At 42.5% G+C, this 22,141-nt stretch overlaps 1 protein-coding gene across 3 annotated transcripts in view; it reads left to right on the top strand.

Annotated features, from left to right (window-relative positions):
* CELSR1 (cadherin EGF LAG seven-pass G-type receptor 1) overlaps positions 1–22,141 on the top strand; it is a 156,950-nt gene that overhangs the window by 64,602 nt on the left and 70,207 nt on the right. For all 3 annotated transcript variants that reach the window (XM_044280226.1, XM_044280225.1, XM_044280224.1), the window contains exons 2-3: positions 11,345–11,983; positions 20,971–21,193. In XM_044280226.1, the coding sequence (XP_044136161.1) occupies positions 11,345–11,983; positions 20,971–21,193 (862 nt within the window). The remainder of the gene's footprint in view (positions 1–11,344; positions 11,984–20,970; positions 21,194–22,141) is intronic.

The raw sequence follows: 22,141 nt of genomic DNA, 5'->3' as shown, positions 1-22,141 counted from the left end.
AAACCTAGATTTTACAAAGTGTGTTGCCATCCCAGCCTCTTCTAACCCTGTGCTCTTTGTCTTCTGCCGGTTATGTACATGTGAAGCTGGTGCCCTTTACTGCAGTCCTGGCTCTTTGCTGTATGTTTGTTATTATGAAATGTGATGGCTAATCTTAGATTTTCTGGTTATATATTTGTTCTTTGTGACCCAGGTCATGTAGAAATTACGTGAAAACATGATGATGGAAATAACTGCTGAGAAATATTCCACTGAGCAGTAACTGAACTGCTTAATCTGGAATGCAGTAATGACTTCTTGACGGGGAATCGGTTACTCCGAGACGAGATGGGACTATAAGTGGCTGCCAGACACTTCTTGTACCCCTGATCTCTAGGGCCAACAATATGATTTGACCGGTGAAATTCAACATATCCAGTTATTGTTTTAAACTGCCCTATTCCTCTTTAACACATCAGTGTTTGGTCAGTGATTTCCATCAGTGATTGTGAGCCAAAACCAGGACTGGAGCCTCCACAGAGATAAGATATAAGGGAAAGATTTGCACCTGTTCTGTGTTTAGAGCCGCACCTGGTTTTGGCTCAAAATCACTGACTAAACACTGACGTCTGAAAGAGAATTTGGGCCTCTTGCACACAAACGTTTTTTTTCCGCTTACGTTGCGTTTTTTGCGGTCCGGATCAATGGATCCGCCAAAAAAACGGAAGGTACTCCGTATGTCTTCCATTTCCGTATTTCCATTTTTCTGTTCCGTGCAAAAATAGAACATGTCCTATTATTGTCCGCATAACGGACAAGGCTAGTACTGTTCTTTCGGGGGCCAGCTGTTCCGTTCCGCAAAAAACGAAATGCACATGGATGTCATCCGTATTTTTTGTGGATCCATTTTTTGCGGCCTGCAAAATACTGAAAAAGCCAGCCATGCGGTCGTGTGCAAGAGGCCTTAGACAGATCCTCTTGCTGATATCATGGGATCTGCTCACTTACCTCTGCCTGTGACCTAATATGTATGGTTTATTAGATTTGCCCAAGATTTTCAAGTATTGCTGTTGCTGGGGGGTTTTGCAGGACCTAAATAAGTCATAGGCGCCTTGTAGCAGGTAAAGGGTGGTCACAGTTTTGTGTATTAAAAATAATGTATTAACTGCTGCAGTGCTGTGCCACCACTTAAACCACCTAGCACAAGTGGCCTTGTAGTTTCCATCCTCAAGGTTGGCAGCATACCGCAATGCAGCGGTCAGAAATTAGACTGCTCTCTGCTTACACCCAGACCCAGCACTGTACTGCAAAATGTATTGCTGGGGCCACAATGCAGGGTCAGGCATGCCATACCCTTGGCCAATCAGTGGTTTCCCCCCTTCACACTGATGGAAGTGTCGCCACCATCAGTCTAAGGCCTCATGCACACGAACGTATTTTCTTTCCGTGTCCATTCCATATTTTTTTGCGGACCGTATACGAAACCTTTCATTTCAATAGGTCCGCAAAAGAAAAGAAAAAACGGAAATTACTACGTGTGCATTCCGTTTCAGTATGTCCGTATTTCTGTTCCACAAAAAGATAAAACATGTCCTATTATTGTCCGCATTACGGACAAGGATAGTGCTATTCTATTAGGGGCCAGCTGTTCCTTTCCACAAAATACGGAATGCGCACGGACGCCATCTGTAGTTTTGGCGGATCCGTGTATTTTTGCAGACTGCAAAATACATACGGTCGTATGCATGAGGCCTAAGGAGGAACCGCTCATTGGTGTACTGGAGGCCTGAAGAGCGCTGAGTGTCACCATCTGTTCAGGGTAAAACTGATGGGTTTTGAACACAAGTTCAATCAGTTTTTTCTGTGATTGCGTTCAGTGTGTACGTTTTCTTCTGTCCAGATTGTATCTAGATTGCATACGTTTTTCATGCACGTGAAGAAAACCCGAAGAATAACAGTCGACATCTCCTGGCAATTCTGAGTGAAATACGCATTACATCCGGATGCCTTCTGTTTTTCACACACGCTCCATTCACTTCTATGGAGCCAGAGCTGTGCGAAAAACGCACAATATAGAACATGTGATGTTTACTGGACGCAGAGATGATACGTGATATACAATGCTGATGTACACAGACCCATTCACTACACTGATCGCATCCAGACGGAAAACTCGCTCTTGTGAAAGAGCCCTAATAGTGTCAGATAGCCCTGGGCCAGGTCTGTTACTGAATGCGCAGGCGCAGTGAGGAAGAGGTGGGCGAGTAGGGCAAGTGACAGTGGCACTGTCTGTAGAGAAAGACGTCTGGTCTCTTGGGAGGGGGTATTATCTGAGTGTGTGGGGCGATTAGTAAAGGACATCTTTTATTAAGGTTGTTTTCGGTTGATTTTACTTGGGTGGAATTTGCCTTACTAGCCTAGGGCACCAAGATCCCTTGTCCTGGCTGCACTAGTGGGCTATCTAAACAGAGTCATGACACCACCCAAAACCTGAGTACCTGTATCTGGGACAGAGATCACCATTGGCTGCAGGCAGTGGAATACCTGCCCAGAGATAAGCCCTGTATTAACCCTTACCCTACCATTGACCCTTCCACAAATCATACACCTCTTTCTGAAAGACCCCAATATGGCTGTTTTTGTGTTTCCCCCTAACCATCCAGCTTGTAGGTGCGAGGCGATAGAAACGTACCCATCGTTTCCAAGTCCATAGAAGTGAACAGCCTCTGACCATTAAAGTGCTTTGTTTTCATGTACTCTTGCCAATGGGGATGCCTGCTAGTAGGTTGGCTTTTATGTTGCCTTCTTTGATCTCCTCCTTACGTAGTTTGCCAGAATTTAGGTTAATAAGCACTTTGCCATTTCTTTGATAATAGCCCTTTTGTGCCTAAGTGCTTCAGCTGTATTCAATGGCCTAACAACTTGGCGTGTGCCAAACGGTTTGCTGCTCTAATAGTCGTTTTTATGTCGCTCCATAGCATTTGTTATGTTGAAGGTTCACGGCTGCTGTGGTGTCACCTGTCGGTCCACCTGTGGCTGAGGTCCACCAGGTCCTACAGCTTCACTTAGAGGAAGTGCACTGCGTGTGCGGCCACAACTACACACCAGTGACAAGTGTCTGATTTACAGGGGGGGGAAACAATAAATCTCAAGTGGTAACGTGGGTAAGGCTACTTTCACACTAGCGTTCGGGTGTCCGCTTGTGAGCTCCGTTTGAAGGGGCTCACAAGCGGACCCGAACGCATCCGTACTGCCCTAATGCATTCTGAGTGGATGCGGATCCGCTCAGAATGCATCAGTCTGGCAGCGTTCAGCCTCCGCTCCGCAGGCGGACACCTGAATGCTGCTTGCAGCGTTCGGGTGTCCGCCTGGCCGTGCGGAGGCGTGCGGATCCGTCCAGACTTACAAAGTAAGTCAATGGGGACAGATCCGTTTGAAGATGACACACTATGGCTCAATCTTCAAACTGATCCGTCCCCCATTGACTTTACATTGAAAGTCTGGACGGATCCGTCTGAGGCTACTTTCACACTTAGACATTTTTTAACATTATAATGCAGACGGATCCGTACTGAACGGAGCCACCGTCTGCATTATATGAGCGGATCCGTCTCAGACGGATCCGCTCTGAACGCAAGTGTGAAAGTAGCCTAACCAGTTTAGGTTTGGGTAGCAGCTTCAGTGTCATTGGAATGAAGTGACTGTACTGTGATTTGGCTACGACGCATGTACTGGGGTCAGAGCATTGGGAGTACACTTGTGCCTATATATTTATTGCCTCTGTCTCCGTAGTTTAATATGGATTGGAAAGATCAGTAAACCAGTGATTAAGGGATTGTTCAGGGTTTGACGAACATGGCTTCCCCCCTTCCCCCAGGAATAGTGCCGCAGGTGTCATGTTGCAGCTCAGCCCCATTCACATTCAAGGTGCAACCCATGAACAGTTGTGAAGAAGACAGTCTTGTTTCCCTGGTCTTTACAACCCCATTGAAGTGTGGGAAAAGTAGCTAGACAGTAATAGTAAGGGTCCATTCACACGTCCTGTTTTTTTTCATCCTGAAAAACGGTCCGTTTTTTGCGGATCCGTTGTTCCTGAAAATGTTTCCGTATGTCATCCGAATGTCATCCGTTTTTTGCGGATCCATTGACTTTGTATTGTACCAGGATCCGATTTTTCAGGACAAGAATAGGACATGTTTTATATTTAAACGGACATGCGGAACGGAACAACGGAAACGGACAGCACACATTGTGCTGTCCGATTTTTTCCAGGACCCATTGAAAATGAATGGGTCCAGATCTGGTCCTGATCTGTTCCTGAAAAAACGGAACAGATCAGGAAAGAAAAAACGGACGTGTGAATGGACCCTTAGTCAGAGGTATCTGGTACAAGTCTATGGGTACCTTCACACGGTGCAGATTTGTATGCAGAAGATCTGTGTGACATCTGCATTAAAAACGTGCATTGGGGCTCATTCACAAACGTATTTTCTTTCCGTGTCCGTTCCGTTAGTTTTTTTTTGCTGACCGTATGCGGAACCATTCATTTCAATGGGTCCGCAAAAAAAAAAGGAATTTACTCCGTGTGCATCCCGTTCCGTATGTCCGTATTTCCGTTTTGCAAAAAAAATAGAACATGTCCTATTATTGTCCGCATTAGGGACGAGGATAGTACTGTTCTATTAGGGGCCAGCTGTTCCGTTCCACAAAATGCGGCATGCACACTGTCATCCGTGTTTTTTGCGGATCCGTTTTTGCGGACCGCAAAATACATACGGTTGTGTGCATGAGCCCTAAATCTGTTTTGGTGCATTTTCTGTGCGGTTTTTAATGCGTTTTTTTTTGGTGCAGATTTACGTGCAGTTTTTCTATTTTTGAAAACATATTGAATAATCCTATCAAAAAATAGACCTAATATAGGGGCACACCCAAAAGAATCAAGCAAACCTACAAAAAAACGTGGTGTGAAAACCCATAACAGAAACAGCCACAAGGAATCAAAATTATATCCTTTATTGAATATTATTAAAATACATGGAAAATGTAAAATTAGAGGAATCCACACACAACAATAGGGAAAATAATCTAGTAAGGGACTACTGCAATGCAGACAAGTGGACGCATATAACGCGGTAGGTGGAAATTAGATGAGAGGGAGCGAAATATAGAGGCATCCAAATGGACTGCAGAGGAGATAAAATATATAAAGTACTATCAGTAACTGTGGCGCAAAAGCGTCCGCAATTAAATAGATATACACAACTCCCAGCACCAAAGGCCACAAACCAGTATCCGAATAAGTGGAGTATATAAACATAGAAAAAGTCTGCAGGAGGGGCCGTCACTTACTTAACGTGTTTCGCCAGTAGCTTTGTCAGCTTTTACATTTTCCATGTATTTTAATAATATTCAATAAAGGATATAGTTTTTATCCCTTGTGGCTGTTTCTGTTATGGGTTTTAACACCACGTTTTTTTGTAGGTTTGCTTTATTTATGAAAACAACCCGATTGAAGTCTGTGGGGAAAAACCACTCTACATAAGGTGTGGAGAATCCACATGGCAGGTCAATTTCTGCACAGAAGAAAAAAGCAAAGTGGACATAAGATTTGTCAAATCTCATTCATTTTGCTGGTACTGTGTTACAGTGAGGTTTTCCACACGAAAATCTGCCTGGAAAAACCACACTTAACTCAGATCGTGTACAGTTACCCTAAGGGTACAGCCACACGGTCAGGTTTCCTGACAGGGGAGTAACTACCATAGTGGCATACCATGGGACTGCTATGGGGCCCAGGGCAAGAGGGGGCCCAGTCTTAGTTGGATCATCTCCTCTTCCACTGGAGGTGAAAACTTGGTCAGGACTCTGCCCTCAGTCTAAAGCAGTGTTTTCCAACCAGTGTGCCTCCAGCTGTTGCAAAACTACAACTCCCAGCATGCCTGGACAGTCTTTGGTTGTGCGGGCATGCTGGGAGTTGTAGTTTTGCAACAGCTGGAGGCACACTGGTTGGGAAACACTGGTCTAAAGGAACAACTTTTAGCAAATGAGGCGTTGGGAAAATGGCCCAAGGGTCATTGAAAAGGGTTTAGGCGGAAACCCTTCTGTCTGGTAGGGGGGCCTGGTTTGATCCTTGCTATGGGGCCTTTACGTCTCCATGTACGCCACTCTTTCCTGATACAGTTTTGGAAGCCAAAATCAGGAGTGGATCATAAAAGGAGAGAAAGTATAAAGAACTTGATTTCACTCCTGGTGTTCTTTAGATGTTGTATCTTGGGCTATGGTCAGATTTTGATGCAGTTTTGGAAGCCAAAATCAGGAGTGAATTCAAAAAAAGATAAATTATATCCATCCTATATGTTCTCTCCTTTTATGATCCACTCCTGATTTTGGCCTCCAAAACTGCATGTAGAAACCTGACCGTGTGGCCATACCCTTAGGTTTTTCTTTTTCTTTATGTTGGATCTTGCTATTAACCTAATTAGCTAGATTATCAGAAGTTTATCTTCCTCAAGCGAACTATAACATTTGTATTGCTGCAGTCGGGTGGTAAAACGGCAGTAGTCTAATTTCACCTATAGCCTAAGCCTACCTATTGTTTGCTTCATAAATGATTTCATAATGATTTTACATGAATCCCTTTCTGTCCAATTAGCCTGTAGCAGAAAGCACATTATGGGTTGTTGACAGATGTGCTCTCTACAAACAGAACCTGCCATTCCTTACATTTTTATATGACATTTTCACACAACAATGATCCATTATCACCCACTTCATAATGAGTCTTTCAGATAATAATTATATAGCACTCCTCTATTAGGGCTTGTATTTTTTTATGTCAGTCAGTCGAACCTCTCTACCAGTCAGATCATTATTTATATAGGAAAAAAAAAAATATATTTTTTTTTTTATTTGCCATGAGGAGCTTTTGGAATTTTTTTCTGCCTGTCATCAGGTTCATAACCTGACCACTGCCTGCTCAAAGCCATGTTTTGCTCTATTGGATCATACAACAGAGATTTTAGGATCCAGGGTGACTGTGTTTATATGGGGTTGGTATCAAGGCACTGAAGGTCTTACTGATCCTGAAGAAGGGTGAGTCAGGTGAGCCCCAGCATCTCTGCGTTAGGGCCCATTCACACTTCTATGTTTAAGACCCGTATTGATTTCACTTTATTTATTGAATAAATGGCACCAATAGATTTAAAATGTTTTTTTTTCTCGCATTTTCTGGTTTTATACAACAGGTTTTTTATGCACATTTTGTTTATTTCAAAGCATCCCAACTGATCCGCTTTGGTACTGTTTACAGCCCATGGAAGTCAATAGGTTAAATCTAAAAACGTGTGTTCTGTGTTTGTATAGTTTACATATCTGTTTATCCCATTTTTTGCATCCATATTTCAACAACATAAAAATGAGAAAAAATGTAATTCTTTAAAAAAAACACATACAGATGCAAAATGGGCAGTGTATGGCAAAATGTTAAATAACAATTGTAAAAAGATCTGTATTGTGCCTCCATATTAGATGCGTATTTTCATACGCCAGTGTGAACAAGCTGTAACTGAGTTGTACTCTCCTGAATGTAGGATTTAGCAGAGAGCGATGCAAGAGAGCTTAAAGGGGTTATCCCATGATTAATGTACAAAATGAGACATCCTATAGTAAATAACAGTCTCTTTCTAACAAAGCTAGAACCAGCCCTGTACCTCATATGGATCCAGAGATCTCCCCATTCATTGCTCTGCCAGATTTATATCAAGCTGACAGCTCAAGGGGAGTGTCTTTTCTGCTGCAGCTAAGGGGGCGTGTCTCAGCTCTCCCTATCACAGCTCAAGGGGAGTGTCCTTTCTGACGCAGCTAAGGGGGCGTGTCTCAGCTCTCCCTATCACAGCTCAAGGGGAGTGTCTTTTCTGCTGCAGCTAAGGGGGCGTGTCTCAGCTCTCCCTATCACAGCTCGAGGGGAGTGTCTTTTCTGCTGCAGCTAAGGGGGTGTGTCTCAGCTCTCCCTATCACAGCTCAGGAGGCAGCTGAAGGATGAAACTGAGCATGTGCGGCCATCTCAGTGAGCAGGTCAAAGAAATAAGAAAAAAACTAACAGCAGGTGGCGCTATACAGATATATTTTATTGAATAACTCAGTGGCTATGCATTTTTTTTTTATAACATGCAATTACAAAAGTGTTCAGATCAAGTTGCTGGTTTAGAAACTGTAGAATATTTTTCATAGGGCAGCCCCTTTAAAGTGACCCAGACAATACTCTGGAAAATGATGAACAATACTACTGACAACAATCACCATTTTTCATCTTTCTGAAAACAGGAAACACATTTTTCTTTTGATTAAAGTGTTGTGCCTGGTTCCAGTGGCAACGGTCCAAAACTAATGTCACTTTCCCTTGCATGTGTCTGATGTGATGTCACTGATGCCAGAAGCTAATGCAAACAGCACATTTGTATATTTGCCCCATGCGTGGTTGCGTACACACCTCCTTGTACACCTGCTGGGTTTACACAACCTCTGTACTAAATGGATCTGTAAGGCGTGCCTTGTGCCACCAGATTATCGGCCTTTATATTGTTTCAGAGAGCGTGACAGAGGTTTCTAGCAAACAGGAACCTAGTAGGGGATCCTTTTAAACAATGAACTATAAAACTACAGAAATGTATGAAATATGATAAAAAATGCTTATTTATTAGGATGTTTTCCACCGTGTTGGAGCCGAGAGGGTTTCATCTCATTAGGCTTTCTCAAGTTATAGCAGTAGTCGATTCAGATTTTTTTTCTGCTATTGTATTACCTTTTAAAAATGTGTTGTCTAATGGGTGGTCCACTTTGGAAAATGTATATAGAGTAACTGGTTCCTGGAAATCCCGGTGATCTTTGAGGAAACCTGACCACAAGTTTAATTCCCTGGCAATACCACCACAGCGCCGCTACCTTCTCCTTGCACAGTGCCATACATTGCTTGGTATCGCAGCTCAGTCCCATTCACTTGAAAGGGGCTGGGCTGCTCCTAGGCCACATGACACGCGAACATGTCGTCACTCGCCTTAGGAAAAGCGGGGAGAGGTCCGTGGCGTTACTGTGAGTGCTAGTGCCTTCTCAAACAGCAGAACAGCAGGGGTCTCAGGTGTCGAACCCCCACCAATCAAATACAGATGACAGAAAGCCCCTTTAAGCATTTACATACTACCCATTGAAATTAATGGACTGTCCATGCAATGGGTCTTCCAGGGAGAGAGTTACACCTTGTTATGATTGTCAGCTTTTTTTGTGTGTGTTTTCTTTTATTTTTCATATTTTATTGCAGTTTTGAATTACATAGAAACCACATTTACAAATAATATATGTAAAATTTTATATTTCGTTCAGTTCAGTTTTGTTTCCATTGACAATGATTGGGGACAAAATGGAAGCATTTTTCTCCGCTGTTGAGATCCTATGACGGATCTCAATAGCGGAAAGGGAAAACGCTAGTGTGTAAGTAGTCTTAAATGTATGCAAATTTTTTTTTTTGTATCTTCGGTGGCGATGTTAACCAGTAAAACAAAACTTAAAATGGCCTCTTTTGCTGAATGTTTTCAGACACACCTAAAAATTGTGGAAAATCATAATTTATACATATTCGCTGTAATGGCCCATTCAGTATTTTGCAATTATTCTGTTCTTAATGAGAAACAGGATTAAAAAACAAAATGGGATTACAAGACACAATGGTGCCCTGTGTTTAATCTAAATTCTTCAAAATTCTCATAATTCTGTCAGAACTTGGACTCATACTCCTAGAGAACACATGCCAAGGAAAGATAAGACCTGAAAACATGACTTTGGGTTATAAGTTGGTAATGGAAGGGACGTTGAGTAGTAGAGACTATGGATGATTTAATGTAGAGCTTGAAAATGGAGGAGGTCAGGTGGAAGGTACATTCTGGAACATGACTTATGGTGGTCAGATAAAAGAACTGAGGAGTATTTGTAGGGGAGGAAGAAATCATTTACTGTATTATAACATTTCTAGCCAATACAGGCTGAAGACGATTGTTATGACTGCTGACAGATACACAAGAGGGATAGATCATTGCCAGACGTGGTAGCTCTCACCTCTCTAGAGGGGCAAAAGATCATGCATTTTGGGGGAAGTCCAGCTGTCCCATTCAGCTTTGATGTTAGCCGGTTCATCCGACAGTTGCCTAATGTGTATGGCCAGCTTTAAAGCAGAAAATATTATTTGCTTTAGTGATACAACGGTGTGGGAACCGTATTTCTACTGAACACGTGTGTATGAAATAGTAATAACTGTTTGAATTACATATTTAATCTTATGCGCCATAGGATTGCTACAGATCTTTAATGGAAGGAGATCATCTCAAAAGAATATGGATATTTCTACCCATAGCTTATTTGTAGGGAAATAAATTATATGAAAGATTGAGGTGAAAGTTCATTTATTTCAGTAATGCAACTTAAAAGGTGAAACTAACATATGAGAGACTCGTTACATGCAAAGTGAGATATTTCAAGCCTTTATTTGTTAGAATTTAGATGATTATGGTTTACAGCTTATGAAACCCCAAAGTCACAATCTCAGGTAGCCTTTGCTCAGGGGGTACGGATTAATTAGCTGACTAGAGTGTGACACTTTCAGCCTAGAATAGTGAACCTTTTCACAAAATTCTAATTTTAAAGGGGTTGTCCAGGTTCAGAGCTGAACCTGGACATCCCTCCATTTTCACCCCGGCAGCCCCCCTGACATGAGCATCGGATCAGTTCATGCTCCGATGCTCTCCTTTGCCCTGCGCTAAATCGCGCAGGGCAAAGGCATTTTTCTGAGTTCCGGTGACGTACCGGGGCTCTCTATGGGGCTGACAGGAACCCCGGTGACGTCACCGGCACTGATGGGCGGGATTTGGCTCTGCCCTAGCCAGTAAAACGGCTAGGGCAGAGCTAAAGCCCGCCCCTCAGAGCCGGTGACGTCACCGAACACACTGCTGGGCGGAAGTTACCGCCCAGCAGTGTGTTATTGTAAACACAAGAGCCTGTGCCCTGCGCGATCTAGCGCAGGGCACGGGAGCGCATCGGAGCATGAGATGCTCCGATGCTAGGCTGAGGAGGGCTGCAGGGGTGAAAATAAGGGTATGTCCGGGTTCAGCTCTGAACCCGGACAACCCCTTTAAGCTACATTAATGCAATTCCCTTTAAGTTGCATTACTGAAATAAATGGACTTTTGCACGATATAAAAAAAAATTCTCCTGTATATCATCTTGTTAAGCGTTCTTCCGTTCATAGCAGAATATGTAACTTTAGTGTTACACAGATGATCCATCGTGTATATATTAAGGTTGTGTTCTTTTCTTTCTACAGATGGGGTTCACAGTGTTACTGCCCACTGCACCTTGCGGGTTACCATCATTACGGATGACATGTTGACCAACAGTATCACAGTCCGGCTAGAAAACATGTCTCAGGAGAAGTTTCTGTCCCCTCTTCTTTCTCTGTTTGTGGAAGGAGTGGCCACTGTGTTGTCTACCACCAAGGAGGGCATCTTTGTCTTCAATATCCAAAATGACACTGACGTCAGCTCCAACATACTCAATGTGACATTTTCAGCCTTGCTTCCTGGTGGGATCCGAAACAAATTCTTCCTTTCTGAAGATCTCCAGGAACAAATTTACCTAAACAGAACCCTGCTCACCATGATTTCCACTCAGCGGGTCCTGCCTTTTGATGATAACATTTGTTTGAGAGAACCTTGTGAAAATTACATGAAGTGTGTGTCTGTGTTAAAATTTGACAGTTCAGCTCCTTTCATAAGCTCCAATACAGTACTTTTCCGTCCGATTCATCCCATCAATGGATTGCGATGCCGCTGCCCTCCTGGATTTACTGGGGATTACTGTGAAACAGAAATTGATCTCTGTTACTCCAATCCTTGTGGAAAGAATGGACTGTGCCGGAGCAGGGAAGGTGGCTACTCTTGTGAATGCAATGAAGAATTTACAGGTATGTCTTCTTATTGTACATAAAACGGTAAAAACATATCTACCATCCTCCAGTTGACTTCCTACGCACACATGAATATTTGTAGGTTTGATCTGTGGAGGATATTGACAACCTCTTTCATCACTGAGATGAATTGTTGTGTTTGTTGGTCTTATGTTGGGGTCATTGGCCAACCCTTTCAGTGGTAAAGTATCAGCAAACCTAGAAGTTGAAGGTACATAAAAAATAGTCTACTCCACATCCCTAAACACACAGGGGGACATTTATCAAGACTGGCATTTTTATACTATGCTCTTAATCTCTCCCCTACCTGCTTTAGATGCACCACAATTATTAAGAGGAGCTTGCCTCTTTATAGTTGTAGCACTTCTATGCAGGTCTGTGCGACAGAGCATAGATCTAGGTCAGCAAGGGAGCGTGTTTAGATCTCCGCTATAATCTATGCCAGTTTCCAGGCATAGATTATAATACATGTGACGGAAAGCCTACTCCAGCCCCATACCACTCGCCACTTTGAAAGGTTGCAAGGGGAGAGTAAAACCCCCCAAAAAAAGTCGCTAAATTTTACTCAACAGCAACATGAACCACAGTTTGCAACTTTTGGGTGCCACTTTTCTGGTGCAGAGGGGATGATAAATGTCCACCACAGTCCTGAATATCCTGGTTGTCTCCATATTTTGGTTAACTGGTTGATGGTTTAGCTTAAGGCTATGTTCACATCACCGTTAAGGAGATCCAACTGCCTGATCCAGTTCCAACACTGGCTGTCGGCCAGACAAAAAAACGCTGCATCATTTTTTGTCCAGCCGAAACTTGGCATTTATGCCAGAAAATGGCCAGATCACCGCCTGACCTCATTACAGTCAATGGCGATCGGCACTGAAGTAGAGTTTCTGGCAATGCTGGATCCTGTGAGATTCAGCAGGCTCTTCTGTGCCGGAACAGCTTGCTGGATCTCCTAACGGAGATGTGAACAAGTCTTAATAGTCATGTTTTACTTTTGTAGTCTCTCTGTTTCAAGCAGAAGGGATTGTCTGGTTTAAAAAAAGAAACTCAATTTGTGTACCTTATTAGGGAATTATGAAGTATTGGTCAGATCTTACATGGCCAGACAAGAGAGGTTACAAAGGGCGTCTCTTGCTTAAGTGGACCTGCTCTGTCCTGTATTACTCTGATATCCCATTGATTTGTCCTGAGTCTGACAAAGGAAGTTGATTGCTCCTGAAACGCATTGTCCCAATAAAGTGAACCTTCTTAGCAAGTTACCCGTATGATGACTACTTCTCTGGCAGCGACATAACAAGAACCAGACCACTTGATCTACTAGCTGAATCCCAAATATATGAAAGTGCACCATGTAGTAATCTCCTCAGTGGATTCCATATATTTATTGGCTGTGGGACACTTTGTGATCATACTATTGTCAGGGGACCCATCTAAGCAAGAAGGGATTGTCCAAAGCAAACAACCCTTTTAAACTAGCCATTCACTTTATGTACCTTTTGGGCCAAGAGCTACCATGACTCTTGCTGGAACAGCCAAGTACCCGTGTTGATAGCCTTTGGGGTGGGAATAAGTGGTTGCCAGGCACATCTGATGGCACTTTTGTGTTTGAGCAACGTGTGGTAAAATCCAACATGCCTGGTCCCTCTTTCCTTAATGTTGTGAGATGCAGAGAATAATGTCTAATTATATGAACCAAAATGTATTCAGTTTGTTCATGTAAGAAACCTAAATAAAGAACTTTCCTTATGTAATATAATCTTTTACACCGCGTTTCCAAGGATTTGTACCACTATGTACCAAGCAGTCAGGGTTGGGTCAGAATGCAAATCGTTTTACTCGTTGCAATGCGTTAGGCATTTTTTATTAGACTAGTAAATCGGGAATAAGCCTCACATATTGTATTCAGCCAACTGCACAAAGCCCAGGCAGTCATATTGTCTCCCAGATGTAGTTGTGTCCCTGTATATAGTCCTCAAATAGGCAGACTGGATGCTGTCTCCTCTGAAAGGAAACAGGATCTTGGGTTTAAGAAGAGGTTGCCTCATTAATATTAATTAAAAAACATGACAAAACAAGTAGCTTGTCCCAACAGCATCCACTATTAGAGGCGGGATAGTTCATACTTCATTTCTTGTGTAAGTTGCGTAGTCAGTATGTCACCTTAGAGCCTAAGCCTCTGTGGTGGCTCTCTGTTCCTTTGTTGGATATAATCTTCGCGGTGAATTTCAGGCCCCTTAAAGTTGTTTTTTTAACAGTCTATGATATCTGTGTAGCTGTGAGCTGCGGTCACTCGCTGCATGTTAATGTGAACTATTGTTCGGCCTGTGAATGAACTTGCAGTTGAATAATCCTGTTGGTGTGGTAATGCCGGATGGAATGTGGAGTCGGCCAGGGACTCCTCGCTTTTCATACCCTTTCAACAGGCAGCATTTCGGAAATATGTTACTGCAAAATGTTACAATCTGTCATCCTTACGATAAGAGTTCCTAAGGACTGATGATGGAGAGCGCAGCCGAGATCACGTTCAGTTCACAAATCACAGTTGGTAACCAAATTTTTAAAAAAATACCTGACCCATTTCCTTTGGAGGCTAATCATAGTCTAGTGACATTGTTCTTCCTCCCATTTCTTTGAAGGTCCTTACTTGGCCTACAGCAATTATTAGTAATTTATACATGATGAAAGTTACCTTATCTTGAGTCTTCTGTTACTGACACAAAGGTAAACTGATCCACAAGGTGCATTTTTGTGGTAACTTGACAGCAGGGTCATTAAGATTTTTCTACTTTTTCAAATTATCATTCAGAAGGTAGTAGTACGAAATAACTACAGCTTATCATTTGGAGACAGATATTTGTATTTTAATATCTGGTCATTATAGTCAGGCTTATGATTGTTGAGTTTTTTGGTCTTCTGTTTTTGTCATCATTTTGCAGAAGACCTATCTACATAGATTTCAAACAAACTTGTCACTATGAAAATGCAGTGCAATCTGCATTTCGGCAGGTTATAGAGCAGGAGGAGCTGAGCAGATTGATATATAGTTATATTGGAAATAACTATAGCTGAATCTTTTCTCACAAATCTATAAATCAGTCTGCTCAGCTCCTCCTGCTCTATAACATGCCACCTGCACATTGCACTGCATTTTCAAGGTGACAAGGTCGCCTTATGGACATGTTGCAGATGTCAGGATGTGATCCATCATTGGCTTTGTCAAAAGGTGCAGGGATCTGGTCATCGTATACATGTAGTCCTAGGTTGTAGAGCAGGAGGAGCTGAGCAGATATATCATTTTGTAGGAACAAATTCACGAACAAAGCTCTTTCTATGCCTAGGAGTCCATTGGGTGATTCTACTCAGTGACAGCATACACATAGCTACATGACAACTAAGCACAGAAAGATCAGAGATTAAAATTAATAAATTACAAGTTATATGGAATCTTCTCCCACAAAACTAGATCCCAGCGCCTCCTGGCCTATAATTGTTTGCTGTTTGCAGATATTATACCACATTCAACCTGACAGGTTCCCTAAATTAATGACCACAGATGGGGATTTTGATGTGGATTTGCACCCCTGTTCAGCATGAAAATGTATTTTGCATATTTAGTGTTTTTTGGTATTATTCTATTGAATTTCAGAAGTATTGTAATTACATAGGGGTTTAGAAGACCTAAAAGAAGTCATACTTGCCTTACCCATCTCTCACCAGTCCTCTGCAGGTTTCTAGCAATTACATGCCCACGTGGATTTGTGACCACTGAAGCCAAGCACTGGCCACAGCGTTGACCACAGTAGGGTTACTGCTACAACCAGCAATTGGCTGTAGTGGTCACATATCTGTGTTGGGACGTCATCACTGAAGCAGGAAGTACAATGACAGAGAAATGTCACAATAGGAGTGGCAGGGGATTGGTAAAGTTAATTAGACTTCTTTAAATTTTTTATAGCATTCTAAGGCTACTTTCACACCAGAGTTTTTACTGGATCTGGCAGGGTTCATCAAAAATGCTTCCGTTACTGATAATACAACCGTCTGCATCCGTTCAGAACAGATCCGGTTGTATTATCTTTAACATACCCAAGATGGATCCGTCATGAACTCCACTGAAAGTCAATGGGGGACGGATCCGTTTTACTAGTGTGTCAGATTGTGTCAGAGAAAACGGGTCCGTCACCATTGACTTGCATTGTGGGTCATGATGGATCTGTCTTGCTCCGCATCCCAGGGAGGAAAGCAAACCACAGAATGCTGAGGTTTGCTCTCTGGTATGAAAACGGAACGGAATGCATTTTGGAGCATTCCGTTCTGTTCAGTTACATTTTGTCCCCATTGAGAATGAATGGGGACAAAATGGAAGCATTTTTTTTTCCTTTATAAATGCTAGTGTGAAAGTTGCCTAAGCCGTCTTCAAGGAATGTTCACACAGCTGGACAATCCCTATATCCCTATTAAAGAGAAAAATTGCAGTTTAAAGTATGTTGTTAGATATTTAAGGCTACTTTCACACTCGCGTTTGGTGCGGATCCGTTTAGATAATACAACCGCATGCATCCGTTCAGAACGGATCAGTTTGTATTATCTTTAACATAGCCAAGACGGATCAGTCTTGAACACCATTGAAAGTCAATGGGGGAAGGATCCGTTTTCTATTGTGCCAGATTGTGTCAGAGAAAACGGATCCGTCCCCATTGACTTACATTGTGTGTCAGGACGGATCTGTTTGGCTCTGCTTTCTTCAAGCGGACAGCAAAACGCTGCAGGCAGCGGAATGGAGACTGAACAGAGGCAAGCTGATGCATTCTGAGCGGATCCTTTTCCATTCAGAATGCATTAGGGCAGAACTGATCCTTTTTGGACCGCCTGTGAGAGCCCCGAACGGATCTCAGAAACGGAAAGCCAAAACGCCAGTGTGAAAGTAGCCTAACCTGTGTATTTAATTTGTATTCTTTGCCTGTATATAGAAAAAACCATCGCTATGTTATTATGGAGTGTCTGCAAGATCCAGCACGTCTCTAGACTAGGAGTTACTTGCTTTATGCACTTTAATGTAAAGCTGGTACTTATATTAATACTTTCTAATGGCCACAGGAAGACTTCCTTCCACATAATCCCCCTAAGATGAAGGTGGAATACCTCAGCTAGATATTTTCAGATGACTGAGGAGGAGAATGTATAAATCATAGACTTATACTTCATCTACTGTAGTTTAGTACATTTTTATAAAAATGCATTCACATTTACGTCTGGTAGGCTTCGTTAGATCCCTTTTAACTAGTGCTGGTCAAATGTCATGAGTAATAACCAGTATGCTTGAGACATTTCTGGTGGTTTGCAATTGAAAGTTCTTGAAGGCCACGAAGAACGTGTTGGGTTCATATCATAAGCCTACAACAATTTGTGCATTCCTGTTCCTACGGCTTAGAATTGCTGTGTTTAGGGCTCTGGTAAGGCTTGCTTGCTTTTCAGAGCAGGAGTTATGGTATTCAGGAGCAATTTGTGGTTTAAATAACAGTAATTAAACTGTGTCCGCTTATTGCAGAGACATTACCTGAGGATGTTTACTTGTGGTGGCTCTGCCACCTGTTGTGATCACAGCGTCCCATGTCTTAAGGAATATGTCTGCCAATGTTCTGCCGGTTACACTGGGACAGTTCTCCTGCAATGACTATTAAATTATGGTTCCATCCTTTATTTTGTCCTCTGCTGCACCAAGATCAGACGCCAATGGTTTCAATAGCTGACAGTTCATCAGTCAGACCACGAGGTATAAGGATTGGCAGATATCTGAGCTGCTGACCTGGACTAATAAGTGTTACTATAGTGAGGGGTTTTGTTTTCCTTCTTCCTACTTGTTAAAGAAGACATCTTGTCCGATCATTTTCCTTTATCTTCTCATTTGGCCCAAGGGCTTCTTCTAGTAAAAAGATTAGTGAACATTCAAGTCATTTTCTAGCTGAGCTATTTTCGTTATCTGTATCTTCAAATGACTTATGTGTCACCATTTCTTCTTTCAGTCAGTTCTCAAAATGGTATTTCAGGCCTCTTTGTTGTCTGGTATTGTAGTTGCACTAGAATGGCTTACATGGTGCACATTACAGTTTTCTTCTCTTAGATCTTGGTATTCTTATAATAATTAAAGGGGTTGTCCGGGTTCAGAGCTGAACCCGGACGTACCCATAATTTCACCCAGGCAGCCCACCTGATGTTAGCATCGGAGCATTTCATGCTCCAATGCTCTCCCTTGCCCTGCTCTGGATTGCGCTGGGCAAGGGCTCTTTTATTTACTATAACACACTGCCAGGCCAAGGCTTCCTCCCAGCAGCGTGGTCGGTGACGTCACCGGCTGTGATGGGCGGGCTTTAGCACTGCCCTAGCCGGTTTACAGGCTAGGGCAGTGCTAAAGCCCGCCCATCAGTGCCGATGACGTTACTGGGCTCACTGCTGGGCGGAAGTCTCCGCCTGGCAGCCCTATGGAGAGCCCTATGGTACATCACCGGAACTCCATAAAATGCCTTTGCCCTGCGCGATTCAGTGCAGGGCAAAGAAGAGCATTGGAGCATGAACTGGGTGAAAATGGGCATATGTCCGGGTTCAGCTCTGGACCCGGACAACCCCTTTAAGGCGAATCTGTCAACAGGACAGGTCTCTTAAAATTGAGGAATGTATTACCTATATTTAGTTTCTCCTAGTTAAAACCAGATAGTGACACACATTTATTTTCTAATCTGTTCTTTTTTTATGATAATGAGATGACTGCTGACAAGTGATCTGTACAGACCAAGAAGAGGAGCCTATTATTAGGCGTAGTGGCCAGTCCGAAAACTATAGGCTTATATAATATATATATATATATATATATATATATATATATAATATAAAATATATACTAAATATACTAGAAGATTAAAAATGACATCAAAATTATAAAAGAAATATTTTTACATGAAAACTTGATTTAAACAATAGGTCATTTTCTGATTACACGGTCCCTCAGGGGCCAGTTAGAGAATGACCAATCTTGCAAATGTTCTAGATAAAATAAATTAACCAAGTACAGTACAGGAATGCAGGAAATAAAATGTTGTAGGCATATCACGTTGGTAATGTACACTTAAAGGGAACCTGTCACATTGAACAAGATGTCTGAGAGGAAAGCAGCAGGTTATAGAGTAAGAGGAGCTGAGCAGATTTAGGGTCCATTCACATGTCAGTATTTTTACCTTTCCAGATAAACGTTCCTGTTTTTTGCGGATCCGAAAATCTGGATGACATGAGGATGCTTTTAGCATGTCTTCCGCATTTTTGATGGATCCATTGACTAGAATGGCATGACGGAATGCAAAATCGGACAAATGGTAGGACAGGGTATATTTTTTTCCTGGATCCGAATAAACGGAACCCACGGAACGGAATCACGGAATTGGAGAGCACCATGTGTGCAGTCCGAATATTTGTGGAATCCATTGAAATGAATGGATCCGAATAACGTTCCGTTTTTTTATCGGAACGGATGCGGAATACAAAAACGGATGTGTGAACGGACCCTTATATATAGTTTTGTAGGAAAACATTCAAGAAGACTGTAATTAGGGATCAACCGATATTGAATTTTTTAGAGCCGATACCGATAACCTGTGAACTTTCAGGCCGATAGCCAATAACTTATACCGATATTCCCTATTCACCTTAATAGAGCTCTATTAGGGTGAATGGTATCTTACACTGTCCCTGCTGCCCTGTGCATAGTACACACAGCAGCAGGGAGATTACCATGGCAGCGCTGCCGTGGTAACTGATCAGAGCCCCGTGATTACACTGCTGGGGCTCTGATCAGAACTGCCACCAATGAAATTACTTAGGTTGAGGGGGGGACCCTGTGGCCACTGCCACCAAAGACTTCAATACTAGGGGGGGGGGCGCACTGCGCCACCAATGATAATTAGACTTTAATACAGATACAGGAGGCGGATACAGCTGGCACCTTCCTCCTGTATTTGTATTAAGATTATCATTGGTGCTGCTGTGCTGGCTGCTTGACTCTGGGGAGGACACTCAGGAGTAGGAGGCTGCTGCCGTTCACCAAGCGCACTAGCTGAGTCGGCGCAGCGGTAAACCCTCCCCTGTTCCTCCTCCTGCTTTAATATTAGCCAGACATTTATTGGTGGCAGTGGTGCGGGCAGCTTCAGAGCCCGCTCATTTTATTGGGCTCTGCGGCGGCCGGGTCATAGGAGGGAGGGATTCCGAACCACAGCCCGGAATGAGCAGGAATTTAAATGACTGAAATACAAGTTTTACTGAATCTTTTCCCATAAAACTATATATCAGTCTGCTCAGCTCCTCCTGCTCTATAACATGCTGCCTGTAGATTACATTGCATTTTCATGGTGACAGATTCCCTTTAACATGTATGCAGTGTGTGTGCTAATTGTGTCCATATGGTTTAATTTGCTCAATAGAAGCCATACAACGGCATCCAGTAAAAAAATAAAGTAGACTTTTTTTTACAGTGGGACCTTATGGCCTACAGATGATGAATGCCGTTGTAATCCATCTTTCAGAGACATTGGTGTAAACTGTGTCATAGCGTATTACATTAAATCCAGGGCAAAATGTGATATTAGCAGAGCATTCAAGGACTTTATAATTGTGCTATTTACTACGCGATCTGTGTCATAGTTGTTGACCATGAAGTGCTGGCTACGTTTTGTCACCGGAACGTACACACGTGTATCACTGTAACTCTTATCAAGATCTGATTTTTCTTTTCTGATCTGCACATATGATCATCTCTTTGTTGAATTCAGTCTTTTACCAGTCCTCCTGTGTTATTCCTATTTTATCCATTAATTGTACAGTATACCTGGTTTCTGTATTATAGTGTCCAGTAGGTAGAAGCAGATGTACAGATTTATGTTCAGTAGTTGTGAAGCTAGCCGAATAATAACATGTTCTCTTATCTTTCTTTTCCTCAGGAGAACACTGTGAAGTGAGCTCGAGGTCTGGCCGCTGTGTCCCAGGGGTTTGCAAGAATGGTGGCACCTGCATTAACCTGCTTATCGGAGGATTTACGTGCAAGTGTCCCCCTGGAGAGTTTGAGAAGCCATACTGTGAAATGACCACTAGAAGCTTCCCCCCACAGTCCTTTGTTACTTTCAAAGGATTAAGACAACGCTTCCATTTCACTGTCTCTCTAATGTAAGTGTACATGATTCGGTGCTACAGCAAACTGAAACAGATAGGGTTAAAATGGATATATATTGGCAGGAAAAGATTCAGTATATCTTGTGTTTTATTCATCTACATCTCTGCTTGTTCTGGATTTAGGAGGCTGTGTGCTGTCCTTCCTTGTATCAGTGTACATACAGAAATGACTGTCTGATTAGGACTGAAAACCAGATGCTAAAAGGGAACCTGTCATGTGGATATTTGATTATAATATAACTAATTATATACAATCATTAACTACTACAAAGTACCTTAGATGTATTCACTTACTGGTGTGACAGATGGTTACCTCATAATATACACACAAAGATGCTGCATGCTAATGAGCTGATTTCAGTCCAGCGTGATGTCAGTGAGTCCAGCGTATATTTAATTCAGAGCTATAGCCACTCCCCTGCCCACCTGCTGCTGATTCATGTGGAAAATAACTGTCAATCAGCAGCAGGTGGGCGGGGAGAGTCAGGACTCATCATTATCAGCTGGAGCTTTTCAATACAAGATGTTAGCAGATTGACTGGGTCAATTAAAGAAAGTGACCCAGCATTTTGCTAAGAGAATAAGTCACTTATTTATGTTGCCCTTAGTTAGGACACCATAAAACTGGTGACAGGTTCCCTTTAAGGCCAGAATGAGTAGAGGTTTAGATGAATAAAATACAAGTTCTACTGAACCTTTCCCCACTAATATATATAGCAGTCTGCTCAGCTCTTCCTGCTCTCTAAAGTGCTGCTCGCAGAATGCTCTGTATTTTCAACGCCACGGGTTCCCTTTAACAATGTTGTCCCTACAATCTAATTTTCTCAAGCAACTCAATATAAATGCCAACAAAAAAGGACTTGGAATGAATGCATAGAAACAAAAGGAAGGCTGTGTTGCTGCTTCTCCGTGCCGGTATTATCTATAGGATGTATGGCCTGC

Source organism: Bufo gargarizans, chromosome 2, assembly GCF_014858855.1.
Source record: "Bufo gargarizans isolate SCDJY-AF-19 chromosome 2, ASM1485885v1, whole genome shotgun sequence".
Lineage (NCBI taxonomy): Eukaryota > Metazoa > Chordata > Amphibia > Anura > Bufonidae > Bufo > Bufo gargarizans.
This window is presented reverse-complemented; position numbering and strand designations above follow the sequence as displayed.